The 12,239-nt window shown below is 42.8% G+C and overlaps 1 protein-coding gene across 1 annotated transcript in view; it reads right to left on the bottom strand.

Moving 5' to 3' along the window:
• The window catches only part of CMIP (c-Maf inducing protein), a 131,273-nt gene that overhangs the window by 43,334 nt on the left and 75,700 nt on the right, over positions 1-12,239 (bottom strand). Inside the window, exon 3 of the mRNA XM_058034309.1 lies at positions 10,594-10,644. Coding sequence (XP_057890292.1) covers positions 10,594-10,644 — 51 coding nt within the window. The remainder of the gene's footprint in view (positions 1-10,593; positions 10,645-12,239) is intronic.

Raw genomic sequence — 12,239 nt, 5'->3', positions numbered from 1 at the left:
TTTCTCCTGTAATCAGACCTGTCCACAGGGGAGATGTTTTTTGGCATGGCTGACACTGATGCATTCCCCGAAACCCTCCATCCCTGCTTCCATTTCCTTTTGGCAAACGTTCCCATTCTTCAGGCCCCAGTTCCAGCACCAGCTTTACACTTCAGGTTGGCAAAACATCAGCTTTCATCCTGCACACAGCAACTGCTGTTCCGTGTTTCTCGTAGCAGAGCCAAGTTGGGGTTTGTTTTTAATGTTGCTTTGGCTATGCGGAATTTCACTATGACTGCAGATACTCCAGCAGAAGCACAAGCCACTCCCTGCTTGCAAGAAGCACTGGTATCTTGGGTTGAAAATTCCATGTGACATCTCCCCAAATGAAGAAATATTCTGAAATATCTTGCCCATGAGCATTTGGGTGTTTTGGTTTGGGTTTTTTTTTTACTACACAACATTTTTTCCTCCTTATCTTGGGCAGGAGAACAAACTTCCAAACAGTTTATCAACACAATTGTCCCAGACATACAGGAAAGGTTTGCCCTGACTGCAGGCTGGTGGAAGGAGGAAGTTTACAAACCCTCCTGAGTTACCTGAATATCTTCTGCAGAATGAGAGAGAAAAATTTTCATAGAGAGTTTGCTGGCCTCACTCAGCAGGGCAGGAGCCAGACACCCTGCTCGAGCTACAGGACTCAAACAGCCTCTGACTCACTAGCAGAGGGAAGGTTTCAAACATGCTCAGACACAGCTGCCTCCTCCTCTTGCAGGACCTCACTGCTCCCTGCAGCAGCTCTGGCCCTTTTCTCCAGAGCAGCAAATGCCCCACATGGCCACTCTCTGCACACCAGGATCTCAGTGTTCTGACATCCAGAGGTGCGAGTCTGACCTGCTCCTGTATCTGCAACATGACCCAGAGTCAGAAAAATAATGTCCAATTCAAATAGAAATAAAAAAATTAAAGCAGACTACTAGACAAAAGTGTGTACTATACACACTCCACACTTTCTGAAGCCTTCACTGGACTAACTGCATTGAGTGCACAGAGGCAAAAAAGTAGTATTGAATAACTAAAGCACAGCAGACACGGTGTGACTGTGGATTTTGACATGCAGCAAACAGAGCACAGATGCCACAAGGCACTGTGACAATAAATGCCATCTAGGTGTGGTCCTTGCTGTGTGCTTTTCTGTGCAGAGACCCACAGTTACTGACTACATTATAAAATGCCTCTGACACCCTGATCCAGGTTCCTAATTCCTTTTATTTTCATGCCCTTTATGTTCTACACATGCTGGCTGTGTCTGTGGAGCCTTGGCATCCACCAGCTCTCAGCCCACGGTGGGAATAAATGACTTGGCCACTGCAGAGAAAAGATACTGGGTAGGAAAGAAAAAAAAAAAAAAAGAAGCGGGCACAATCTTATCATCACTGCACTTTGACCAGGTCTGGCAAAGCACAGAGCTGTGCACAAGGCCACCATGGAGCAGAGCCAGGCATACCTGCTGTGCAGAGCCCCCCTGCTCTGGCACTGCACCCTTCAGATCCCACTCAGGCATGAGAGAGCTGGAGATACACAGCAAAACAGGACTCAGGTGGTGGCCTCACCTGCAAGGCTGCTCAGCACATGCCAGAAATCTCAGGCATGTGAGAGCCCTGATGGGAAGGACTGGCCACCTGAGAAACCACCTCCAACTGCGAGTAAGCAGCTACTATCGCTACACATTGTAGTAACTGCTAACAAAAGATAACCTCAGGAAGATAATCTAGCCCCCTTTTCATTTTCTGGGAAATTCCAGTAAGCTGAGGTAGCACCAAGTAGTACACAAAGCAATTATTTCTTCCCAGATATGCAAAATGTATTAAAAAGCCACGTCATCCCTTTTCCTTATTGCTCTCTACTGCTGGCAGTGGACACCCTCAGCTTTTTCTGCTCTCCTCCCCTCTCACCAGTCAGCAAAACCTTCCAAATGGACGTTTACCCACCTGTTTCACTTTCTCCTCCTTGGCAAATGTAATATTTTGATGATTTTCCAGCTCCTCAACACCATAAATGGCTTTGAAATTGGCTTCTCTCTTGTGCACCTGCATCATCAATGTCGTCAGCAAGAGAGATGTGCACGGCTCGAGGAACATGTTTGTGTCAGAAAGCTGCTGCAGAGCCTCAGGGAGAGCAGGGGCTGGATGCTGATGACATGTTTGCAAGCATCTTAAAAGGGACTTCAGAAAAGCAGGGTATTTCTTTATGGGCTTTGGAGCACTGAATTTTCCAGTTTCTCACAGGGAGATGCCCAATTTCATCTGAAACATTTGCATCTGAAACATTTCCATCACTTTGTTCCATGTTTTCGTATTGCATTTTATTGTGCCACATCAGCACAAACCCCCAAACCTCCTGCAACTCTTCAGTCTACCAAAATGCCCCTGGATCTCTGCAACGTCTTTGTTTTCCTTCTCCTTTGCAGAAGTGCTGTGTGATGTGCAAGACTGAACGAAGACTCACAGTTTTCTGATGCCAAGAGTCTCATCCTTGCTGAGAACAGAGATCACTGGGGTGCTCCCAGAACCACTGCCCACCTCATGCTCAGAATCACTCACAACATCCCTGTTGCTCTTGATGGATCTCCCTTAATCCAGTATTCCCATCTTAAATAAAACAGCAAAGAGCACCAGAAACCTGGAGATGGGGAATAGCTGCAATGCAACGACTTCTGAATAAAGAGAGGGGAAAGAAGGATATACTGGCTTTTGGATACTTTTTTTCCCCTAATTTTAAAACCATCAGTGTTCTAGGGAAAAAGACAAGGAGCTGGACAGACAAGATGAACATGAGCTCTAACAGCAAGAGCTAGGGTAGATGATACAGGCTGTGACACTTGCAATACACTGCTTTACAGTTTTCTTTGGGTATTAGCAGCAGTTTTATAATCCCCTAACACATTATGTATACTATAATGTAAGGACAAAACTGTGCACGAAATGAAAGAGAAATTTAAAACAACACCTAGATCCCCTTTGCTCCTTCAGGGTCAAGGAGGTCTTGTGACACCAAGAGTTCTCAGAAGAGCCAGAATGCAGAACTGGGCCCCATGGCAGCAGCTTAACAAGGCACTTAGCATGTGTCATCTCCCAGAGTTAGGTTTTCACACCCAATGCATCATGCAAGGAGGATAATTACACTCCTGGGAAAGCCTACCAGTCTTGTCCTGTCTCCACAAGAGATCTCCCAAAACCAGACTTTTCTGCAGCCAGAAACCCGAACAAGAGAATAATTTTGGTGCAGCTCTATATTATGGCATCTATAGATAAGAAGTTGTAATTTGGTGAAATTCTTGGTCACCGTGACCTCAAAATCCTGAATTGCAAAGAATTAGTCATAAGGTCAGCCCTGGAATAATGCAGAGGAGCAATTCACCAGCACAAAACCCGAGGCTCCCTCTTGGCCAGCAGCTCAGCATTCCTGAGAAACAACATATTCCAGCAATTGTATCTGCTCCTCTTCAGAGCTGAGACCTAGGCACACAATAACAAGCTGACCTGTTTATTCAGCTGTTTTTGACACCCCTCTATCTTCAGACCTAATATTAGTTTGAATAGGATAGCATCCAAGTCTAGAGGGGAAAATTTAGCGCTGGTCCTGACTTAGCTAAAGCAAGATAGAAAATAACTATCTGGTTTCTACTCAAATTTCACCACCAGGCCATGAATTGGCCAGAGTTCTGCCTCCTTAAAAAAGGCCATTTTGGCAATCCAGGAGGCAGCTAGGGGTGCACAAAGCTCCTGTGCCTGTGGCTGGATGAGGGCAGGGCAGCTCAGAGCAGCAGCTCAGCTCCAGGCTGGCATCCCAGTGCTGCTGAGAGCCTCCTTGGGCTGGACAAAGTGCTGTGCTGACATGGACAGGCAGCTCCCAGATTTGAAGTGATTCATGTGAGGCCAACACAGAGCACAGCCCGTGCTCAGCTGCCACGGCTGCAGATGTTCCCTCAGGGAGGAACCTGCTCCAGCGGCACCCCAGAAAGAGTGAGGTATTCTCCCAGTGAAGCTTAAAAAAAAAATAAAATCTAGCCACTTCACCTGTTCCAGTTCTTAAAACATTACCATCATTTCATAAAATGAATAGAAGAAAAAACTTTCTGTCAACATCTTGTCTGTTTTTCATCTCTTCGTTTCCACCTCCCAAGTGAGATCTGTGCCTTTCTGCTATGGCAGCACAGCTACCTCTAGCAAAATGAGATCCCAGAAACAGAAAACAAGGCCAAGAATTTTCAAGTGACTTCTGATAACAGATGGCCTGAGACTGTCAAACTTGTGCTGGAAAATGAGAGAGGCAACAGACTTCATGTGCTCATGAAGATATCTCAAGCCAAAAAGAAAGCAAAAAAGAAGACAAAAAAGATATGTCCCCAACTTAACTACAAAAAATAAATGTTATGGAAATAAAAGGCTGCTAAGTACGACAAGATTTCCATTATGTTGTTCCTGAATTTGCAATGAGGTTGTTCAGATAAGAAACAGGGTGGTCTTATCAATCACCAGATGAACAGCAGGCACATACAGCTGCATTTTATGTTACCTTTCATATAGAAAAGAACAAACCATGACAGCAAACATCAACTTCACCATGAGAAAAGTCATCAAAAACCGAGAAAAGGTCTCACTATGCTCACCAGAAAGCTCCAATTGGTACCAGTCTCACTTCTTGGCAACACAGATCCATTTACACACCATTGGACTCCACATCTGGTCCCTACAAAGTCTGGCCTACAACAGCGCCATGATGCAGAGGAAAGGCAGGATATCTTTAAAAAACTGTTCATGGTCTCCCATAACTGGTACCCAAGCATTTCAGAGGAAGAGAACAACTATCAGCCAAAAACTTGTGGGCTGTCATTTATCTGTCCTACAATAAACCTGTTTGTCCAAAACCAGTGTGTCATCCAAAGCCCACAATGCTCCCAAAACCCTGGGGCTGTGAAAGGCAAACCTAATTCCACATCTTTGGTTCCTATCACTCTATTATTGACTTGCACACAGACACAAAAGGAAAAATATAGCCATTGTTGCCTAATTGTATCATAATTATTTACTGTTTTACCTCAAAGTAAAAAAAATAATGTAAACTTCTCTGTTCTGTGAAAATACCTCAGTATTTCAGCTAAAGAAAGCAAAGAAACAGTCAAGGGAGTTATGGTTTTGTGAGCTGAGTAACCACCAAGGAGAGGCCTGAAGTCCAGAACTACCACTCCAAAGAACTGCTGAGCTCTTCAAATAGAATTTTCACTATGCAGTAGAGCACAGGGCTATGGAATTGTCACAGGGTACCAAATCTTCCTCTCTCAGATCATAAATTAGGTCACTAAACACACTGGCCCTTTTAACTATATCCAAGGTGATTTTTTCCCAGATCTCACAGTTTTAAGGCAAGATTTACTGAGATTTAAGGCTGTAAATTTCTTTAATGTCATCATTTAAATTCTATATAACCCCCACTCCTGTATCAGCACTATTTTTAATCATTGCCATGGTGACAAAGCCGTAAAGGTGCTTTACACAAGCAAGGCTTTAACACACTTTCAAGAACAGTTCCTCTTAACTTATTATCTTGCAGTTTTAAATTTCAAAGAAGAGTAACTCACTCTGAACATTCACCATCTGATACAAAAACTGATACTCACCCATGGCTATTGCATAAAAAACACTAATTACCAAGAAATTCATAACCTGGTCACAGTAAAGACCAGAGAGCAAACCATGACTTTATTTGACAGTCAATCCCTTTGCAATTTAAAGGGCTGCCTGTGCATGGAAGTATCTGTTTCCTGAAGACACAGACAGAACAATCCCTGTGAGAACCAGGGAAGTATTAATCCAAAATTAAAGTTTTTGAACGAAGGCCAACATCGCTCGTTTTAGTACTCAATGCAAAACGTTTGCAAATCCCAAATGACAACATTGTTCCAGTTTCCTAATTCATGGGATTCAAAACATGGAGTCTAGGTTGAAAATGGATTTTAAAACAAAAGGTAATGTGACTGCAGGTCAGGGGTGTGCTGGGCTGTATGAACAGGATGGGGAAGGGGCTGCTGCCCTCAGGCCAGCTCTGCTGGGTTCATGTGCCTGGGTTGGGGCTCCACAGGCTCTCTGCAGCCTCTACCACCTCAAATAAACCCTGCACTGCCAGAGGACAAGCGTGGCGAGGGTGGAGAGAGGACCAGATGATGTTCAAAGGTCCCTTCCAACCCAAACAATCCCACAATTAACACATTTGCACTGTCCCTGCTAAGAGATGTGTAAACTCCCTGCCCAAGCAGCAGCGCTCATTAGGGGACACATGGGCACTGCTAAAAAGCATCAGAGGGAAAGACAAGGTGCAGGCAAGCCTTTCTGTAAGATCCAGGTCAGAAGCACACAGAGCTCAGTTTGAGTCATGCTTCATGCCTTCCTGCAGACCTGGCTCTGTTCTTTCAGTGCTGTGTCAACTCAGGACATTCCCCCAAAGGCTGTCAACTGACATGTCTGACTGCTGCATCACCCAGCTGACCAGAAAACACGAGCAACTCACCCCACAATGAGGGCAGTGTTCAGGGCTTACTATCAAGCACAATAAAAAATGCAACATGCCCTGCACGAGCTTAGGTGAATTCCTACAAAAAAATGTAAATCTATACCTGTACTCCTGGGGAAAAAAAAAAAAACCTCACTGATGTCTTTCTAACTGAAATGCAACATGGTACTGAATTAGTCAAGTGTACCTTTTAATGATTAATGCTTTTAGCATGGGGTGTGATGGAGCTGCAGGTTTTCTACAGAGGATGGGACCTCTCAGTGCTTAGCACTACAAATGCACACAAATTGCAAAGAGAGCAACACATAAACAAGCAACTAAGTAGATGGATGCTGGCTGGAAAATACCAAGAGTATGTATTTGCTTATTTGCGTGTCTCCCAAAATTACTATTCCCAGTATCTCTCAAAGCCAAGTTTAGCTGTATCCATCATCCCCTGCAGAGGTGGTTGGTTACCACTGTATCTGCCCTGGATGCAGCCAGGGCAATGAACTGCATGTGTTATTCTCTTTTGTACAACCACAGAAAGTGTTGTTATCTTTATTGATATGCTGTTATGACTTATCAGCTTCCACATACCTAAGATTATGTATCATGGTTTCAATCCAACCTCCTTGGTTGAGAGGAACTTTCCTTACACAATGGATTAATGATTTATGTTTGAGGAGCTGGAGAGTTGTTAACATGTTCTGTTTATTCTCTGGACAAAGATGGTTTGGCTTAGCCACAAGCTGAAGGAAATCAGGATTTCTAAAAATAGGCTGAGGTGGCCAATAATCCTTTAGGAGTTGTGATCCTCACTGATATCCAGATTAAATGAGGAATTATGAGTAACCCTTAGTGGGAGGGTTTGAAATGGAAAACCCAAAGAGAAGAAGATGACCACAAAAGGAACACTTGTGCTGTCCCTACACCCTGCTGACTGCAATATTCAAGGAAAAAGACACAACTAAAAAGCTCTGTAAGCATCTTGACAGCTAGTTAGCTGGATGACACATAAAACCTCTTGGAGCTGGATCTAAAGCATGGATAATTACATGTTTGGTTCTCTTTTATTTCTGTTAATCTGTACCATCTCTTTTATTATTCTCTGGGTCGCAGGAAGAAATTATTCTTGATTTTTATTTCCGTGTTTGTCTCTACAACAAAAATAATTTCCACGGTGCCGGATGGCAAATTGAATTCCCACAGCAGGTTAAACCTTAAAACTGCACCACATCAAAGCTCTCTCACAGACCTTAGCACCTTCCTACAAAACCAAAGTGTGTGCCTGAACCTAAAGAGCTTCCCCAGATATTTGAGACACAGCTATTCACTGTTCCTTCCCATTTCCCATGTAGCTCAGGGTACATGCAGCATCTGATTCCCAAGGCTTCAAGCAGAGGAAAAAGAGTCAAAAGGACACTGACAGAATATGAATCTGCTCCCATAGCTGTAATTTAAGAGAGGGCAATTCCCCACTGCTGGAAATTCTCAGAATATCAGTTTGCTGTTTGTACAGTGGATTCCTCCAGCCTTGTTTGGGCAAGGCAGGAGAAAATTAAACTTAAATCTAGTGCCAAGTACACTGGGGCTCAGCTGGGCTCCCTAAATGCTCCCACCACACAAGTACAAACAATAGCAAGATCATCTCTGTTGAATGTTTTCCCCTGAACAACTGTTACAGCTATCTGCACTGGTTTGCATCTGTGTTCTACATCCCACAGAAATGTTTTGACCCATTATTTGTAAGACCACTGGACAAATATATCATTCATCAGCACAACCATCCAATTATAATACAGCTGTGGTGATCTCTCTGCCACCTGGTGCTTTGTGTAAATGCCCCACTGCAGAAGAATAGGTTTCCTGTTTTTTGTGGGTTCCCTCACTACCTGCTTAATCATCAAACCATACAAATCATGGAGTAAGATGAACCTTGGCACCTGGCTCTTAAAGTCACAGGCTCCAGTGCCACTAAAGTGATAAACTTCACTAAGGCAGAGACACAACTGCACTCCCTCACTCCCCTCCTACACTGACAGCTTGTCCTGGCTCTCCAGCCCATTGGGATCTCACTTAAGCCTGCCAAAGAGCAGAGAGCTACCAGGTGCTCTTCCTCTGAACTATTAAGCAACAAAAAAAAACAAAACCTAAATTACCTCCATTTTAGCAAAGAGGAATTTCTTAGTGCCAAGTACCTGGGCAGTGACTAAACCCTGTCACTGTTCTTATGGGAAAACACTATTTGCTATTCTTGGTAAAGGAAAGGGCTTTCAAATCAAGATAATGTTTCACTTGTTTTTCAGAAACAAATTTAATGGGGGTGGGGAGGGAAACAGGGAAGCAAAAATAAATTCTACTTTGCACCAAGTTAAATTACTCAGAGTTTCCCAAAATGAGAGGCTTGGGTCAGAAGCACTGGAAAGTTTAAGAAATGCTCCTTTAGAAACAACTCCCACAGAGCAAAGCTCCTTCTCCATGACTGAAAGGCATGTAAGCAAGCCAGGTCACCCTGTCTAGCCTGGCTTGCTTTCTTTCTTTTCCTTTTTGTTTTTTGTTTGTTTGTTTGGGTTGTTTGTTTGTTTGTTTTTAAGAATTTATTTGGTGGGTTGAATGGTAGGGCTATGTCGTATCTTCACCACATCTTACTTGATGTTTTCCAGAGTTGCACCTCCAACCACAATTCTCTCCTCACTGCAGGAACAAAGTAGGCATGAGCCACCAGCACTTTGGTACCACAACCATCCTGCCTGGGGGTGAGGGGAAAAAGGAATTCCATCATCATTCCTATCCATGTTTTCTCTGATCATCCCTGCCTGCCAAAGCAGCAGAGAAACTAATGGCCACATGGAGATAATGCCTCTGCATGCTTTAAGTGCTTTGTTATCCTCAGGAGCTGCAAAGAAATCAAGGCTGGCTGGGTATTGTGTTAATGATACTGTCAGGAGGCCAAAATAAAAGTGCTACAGCACAACCCAGCCTTCTGCTATCAGCACTGCTGCCCCACTCTCGTTTGGGCAATCAGGGTGACAGCCTGGAGAATTTGCCAGTGGTCTGGGAAAGGAGATCTCAACACTTGGCTTCTGCTGATAAGAGCCTGGAACACGATTCTGCCAGACACTGATGGCCACACAAAGCACACCAACACTGTAGTTTTGCCACACAACTATTTTGCAACTATCAAACACACCTACAACAAAACCAGTTTGGTGGGAGGGACTTCCGTATATTTTTCCATGTGGTTGCTGTCAGCAGGCTGAAATCTTGATAAGCTGCACAGGCAACTTGGCTGACTCCACTGAAACCCTGCTGAAGACAAGTCCTGAGCTGAAAACTGCTGCTTGTGTTTCCCACTGCAAAGCAAGGGAGGACAACCAACCTCAGCATCTGGCCAAACCCCATTTCTAACTGCATCAAAGATCCACACAGATTCCATCCAAAGGCCACCAGCTATGATTTTTGATGAGGAATGTGCTGCTTTGGAGAGACAATGCTGTCACTGTGATCCACTGTCCCTACTCAGGGCAACCAGTCCATTGTTCCACTGAAAATGAGAAAGGGCTTGAGGCCTCTGAAATGGAAACTGCCTTTAATTCCAAATCATCCCAAAGTATAAACACAGACTGATGCATCACTGATTGATGTTGCACATACAATAAACAATTCTAAAAACACTTTTTCTCCCTAGCTTCTCAGAAAAATCAAAACCAACCAAACAAAAAACCTCAAAATATCCCAACAGTCCTGAGGATAAGATGAGGTGTACTCACTATAGCAATATCACACTTCACAGTACAAAACTAAAACCATCCCATCTCTGTTCTGTTGAAATGTGAATTAACTGCCTACCACAGGCACATGTTGATAAAGCTGGGTTGTGTAACAAGGTAATTTGTCCACTTCATTAGTGACACAGACATGTTAAAACTGCAGACATGTTCTGATCTAGGGTTTCTGCAAGAAGAGACTTTATCCATTCAAGGCTTTGACAATGAACAAACAGGGAATTCTAAAAAGTAATCTTGGAGGCAGAGAATGAAGAAGATGAAGTACAGAACTTACCTTCCACTGCAAAGAATGGAACCACTGATCCCTCAGGTAACTGTTTGCAGCCTGCAATAAAGAAAAGTTACAGACAGAATCATTAGTTTCTACCAGTGCTTCAGGTAACCCAGGCACTTTATATTATAACCAGTTTGTTTTCACACAAACCAGTGATACAAAGACCTTGCTGCATTATAAAATATTGAACCAAAACCTTACAAAATATTAAGCCCCTACGAAATGCTGTCCAGCTCAAAAATTGTGGAAAATCCTCTGTGAATTGAATCGGGTGTGGGTCAGATCTTTAACGTCAGGGGGCATTTGTCTCTGCCATCAATCACTGGGAGGAGAGGAGGAAGATGGGTTGACATTTTAATAGGAGGGCTGGGGATTTTCCATACTCCATTTCTTTTCTTGTCCTGCTCCTGTCCTCAGTGGCCCCAAAGCAATTCAAATAATGTCTTAGCTCTTTCAGTGATATTAAACCAGTGAAAAGCCCAGCACACACAGACGTGCAGATACATGCACAGACTGTTTGCAGCAAGAGCAGAAATGTTGCAATCATCACTCCCAGCCATCACCCATTTTTGGCCATTTTCAGCACAGCTGCCAGAAATTCCCAGTGTGAAGCCAGGTCGTAGCCAATGGAGGAACAGTTCAACACTCCCAAAGGTCAAAAGGCTTGGTATCAAAAAATATAAAGGCATGTAGAGTGACGTAAATATGCATGCCTTAACAAGGTGACATGAGTCTGAAATATTTGAGTGGGCAGAGATGCCCTTTGGCTTTTCCAGCTCCCCCTTAACGCTGCCTATGGGCAATTTTTACCCAGGTTTCAAAATGTTTTACAAAAACACTGAAAATTACAGGTTAGCCTGTAAATCCATGTTAAAAAAAAAAAAAAAAGGTGAGGTTCTTTGCCAGTCAAAAAGCACATACTTCTTGCAAATTAGAGCATCACTTATCAAGTTTCACTCCCCAACACGTTTCAGGTAAGTATTCAAAATCCACACTACAGAATGTATTCAATCTCCCAACACTCATTCAGTTCACTGATAATGGCAGGAATATGAGAGGTAAAAATGCTGTATGGTTACAAAAAAATGTGTTTAATCTCAAGGTCAGCTAATGATGGTTCAGTGACACAAATTTGGACTGATTACTCTGAATTAAATGGAGTAATATCCTTTTATATATGCATTACATATTATTTATATCTTAATGAGAATCAATTGCTCCTCCAGTAGATGTTGAGGCAATAAAGCAGGAATAAATATATTATAAATAATCTTGGCTGACCACAGAATTTATCAAAAACCTTCAATTTCAAGAAGAATGCTGACATATCAGAATATGAAATTGCCACAAATGCAATTAAAAAACTTCCTTTTCTATTTTCTTCTTTTTGCATGCAATGAAAAACTGTAAAAACATTTGGAGTGCAGATCTTCAGGATATTTCAGTCTGACAATATTTAATGATTTTCTGTTATTTACACTGTATTTTATGTATATGTGGGCATTATACCACAAGACAGACTTTTACCTGTATGTTATAGAATTAAATTTCATTTCAATAAACTTTATACTATATTTTAATACAATTAAAAGGTCAAAAACAATTTGCCACCAAAAGGCATAAGAATGTTTTTAACATAATTAAAA

Source organism: Melospiza georgiana, chromosome 14 (assembly GCF_028018845.1).
Source record: "Melospiza georgiana isolate bMelGeo1 chromosome 14, bMelGeo1.pri, whole genome shotgun sequence".
Lineage (NCBI taxonomy): Eukaryota > Metazoa > Chordata > Aves > Passeriformes > Passerellidae > Melospiza > Melospiza georgiana.
Note: the sequence above shows the minus strand (reverse complement) of the source record. Positions and strands in the feature narration are given on the sequence as shown.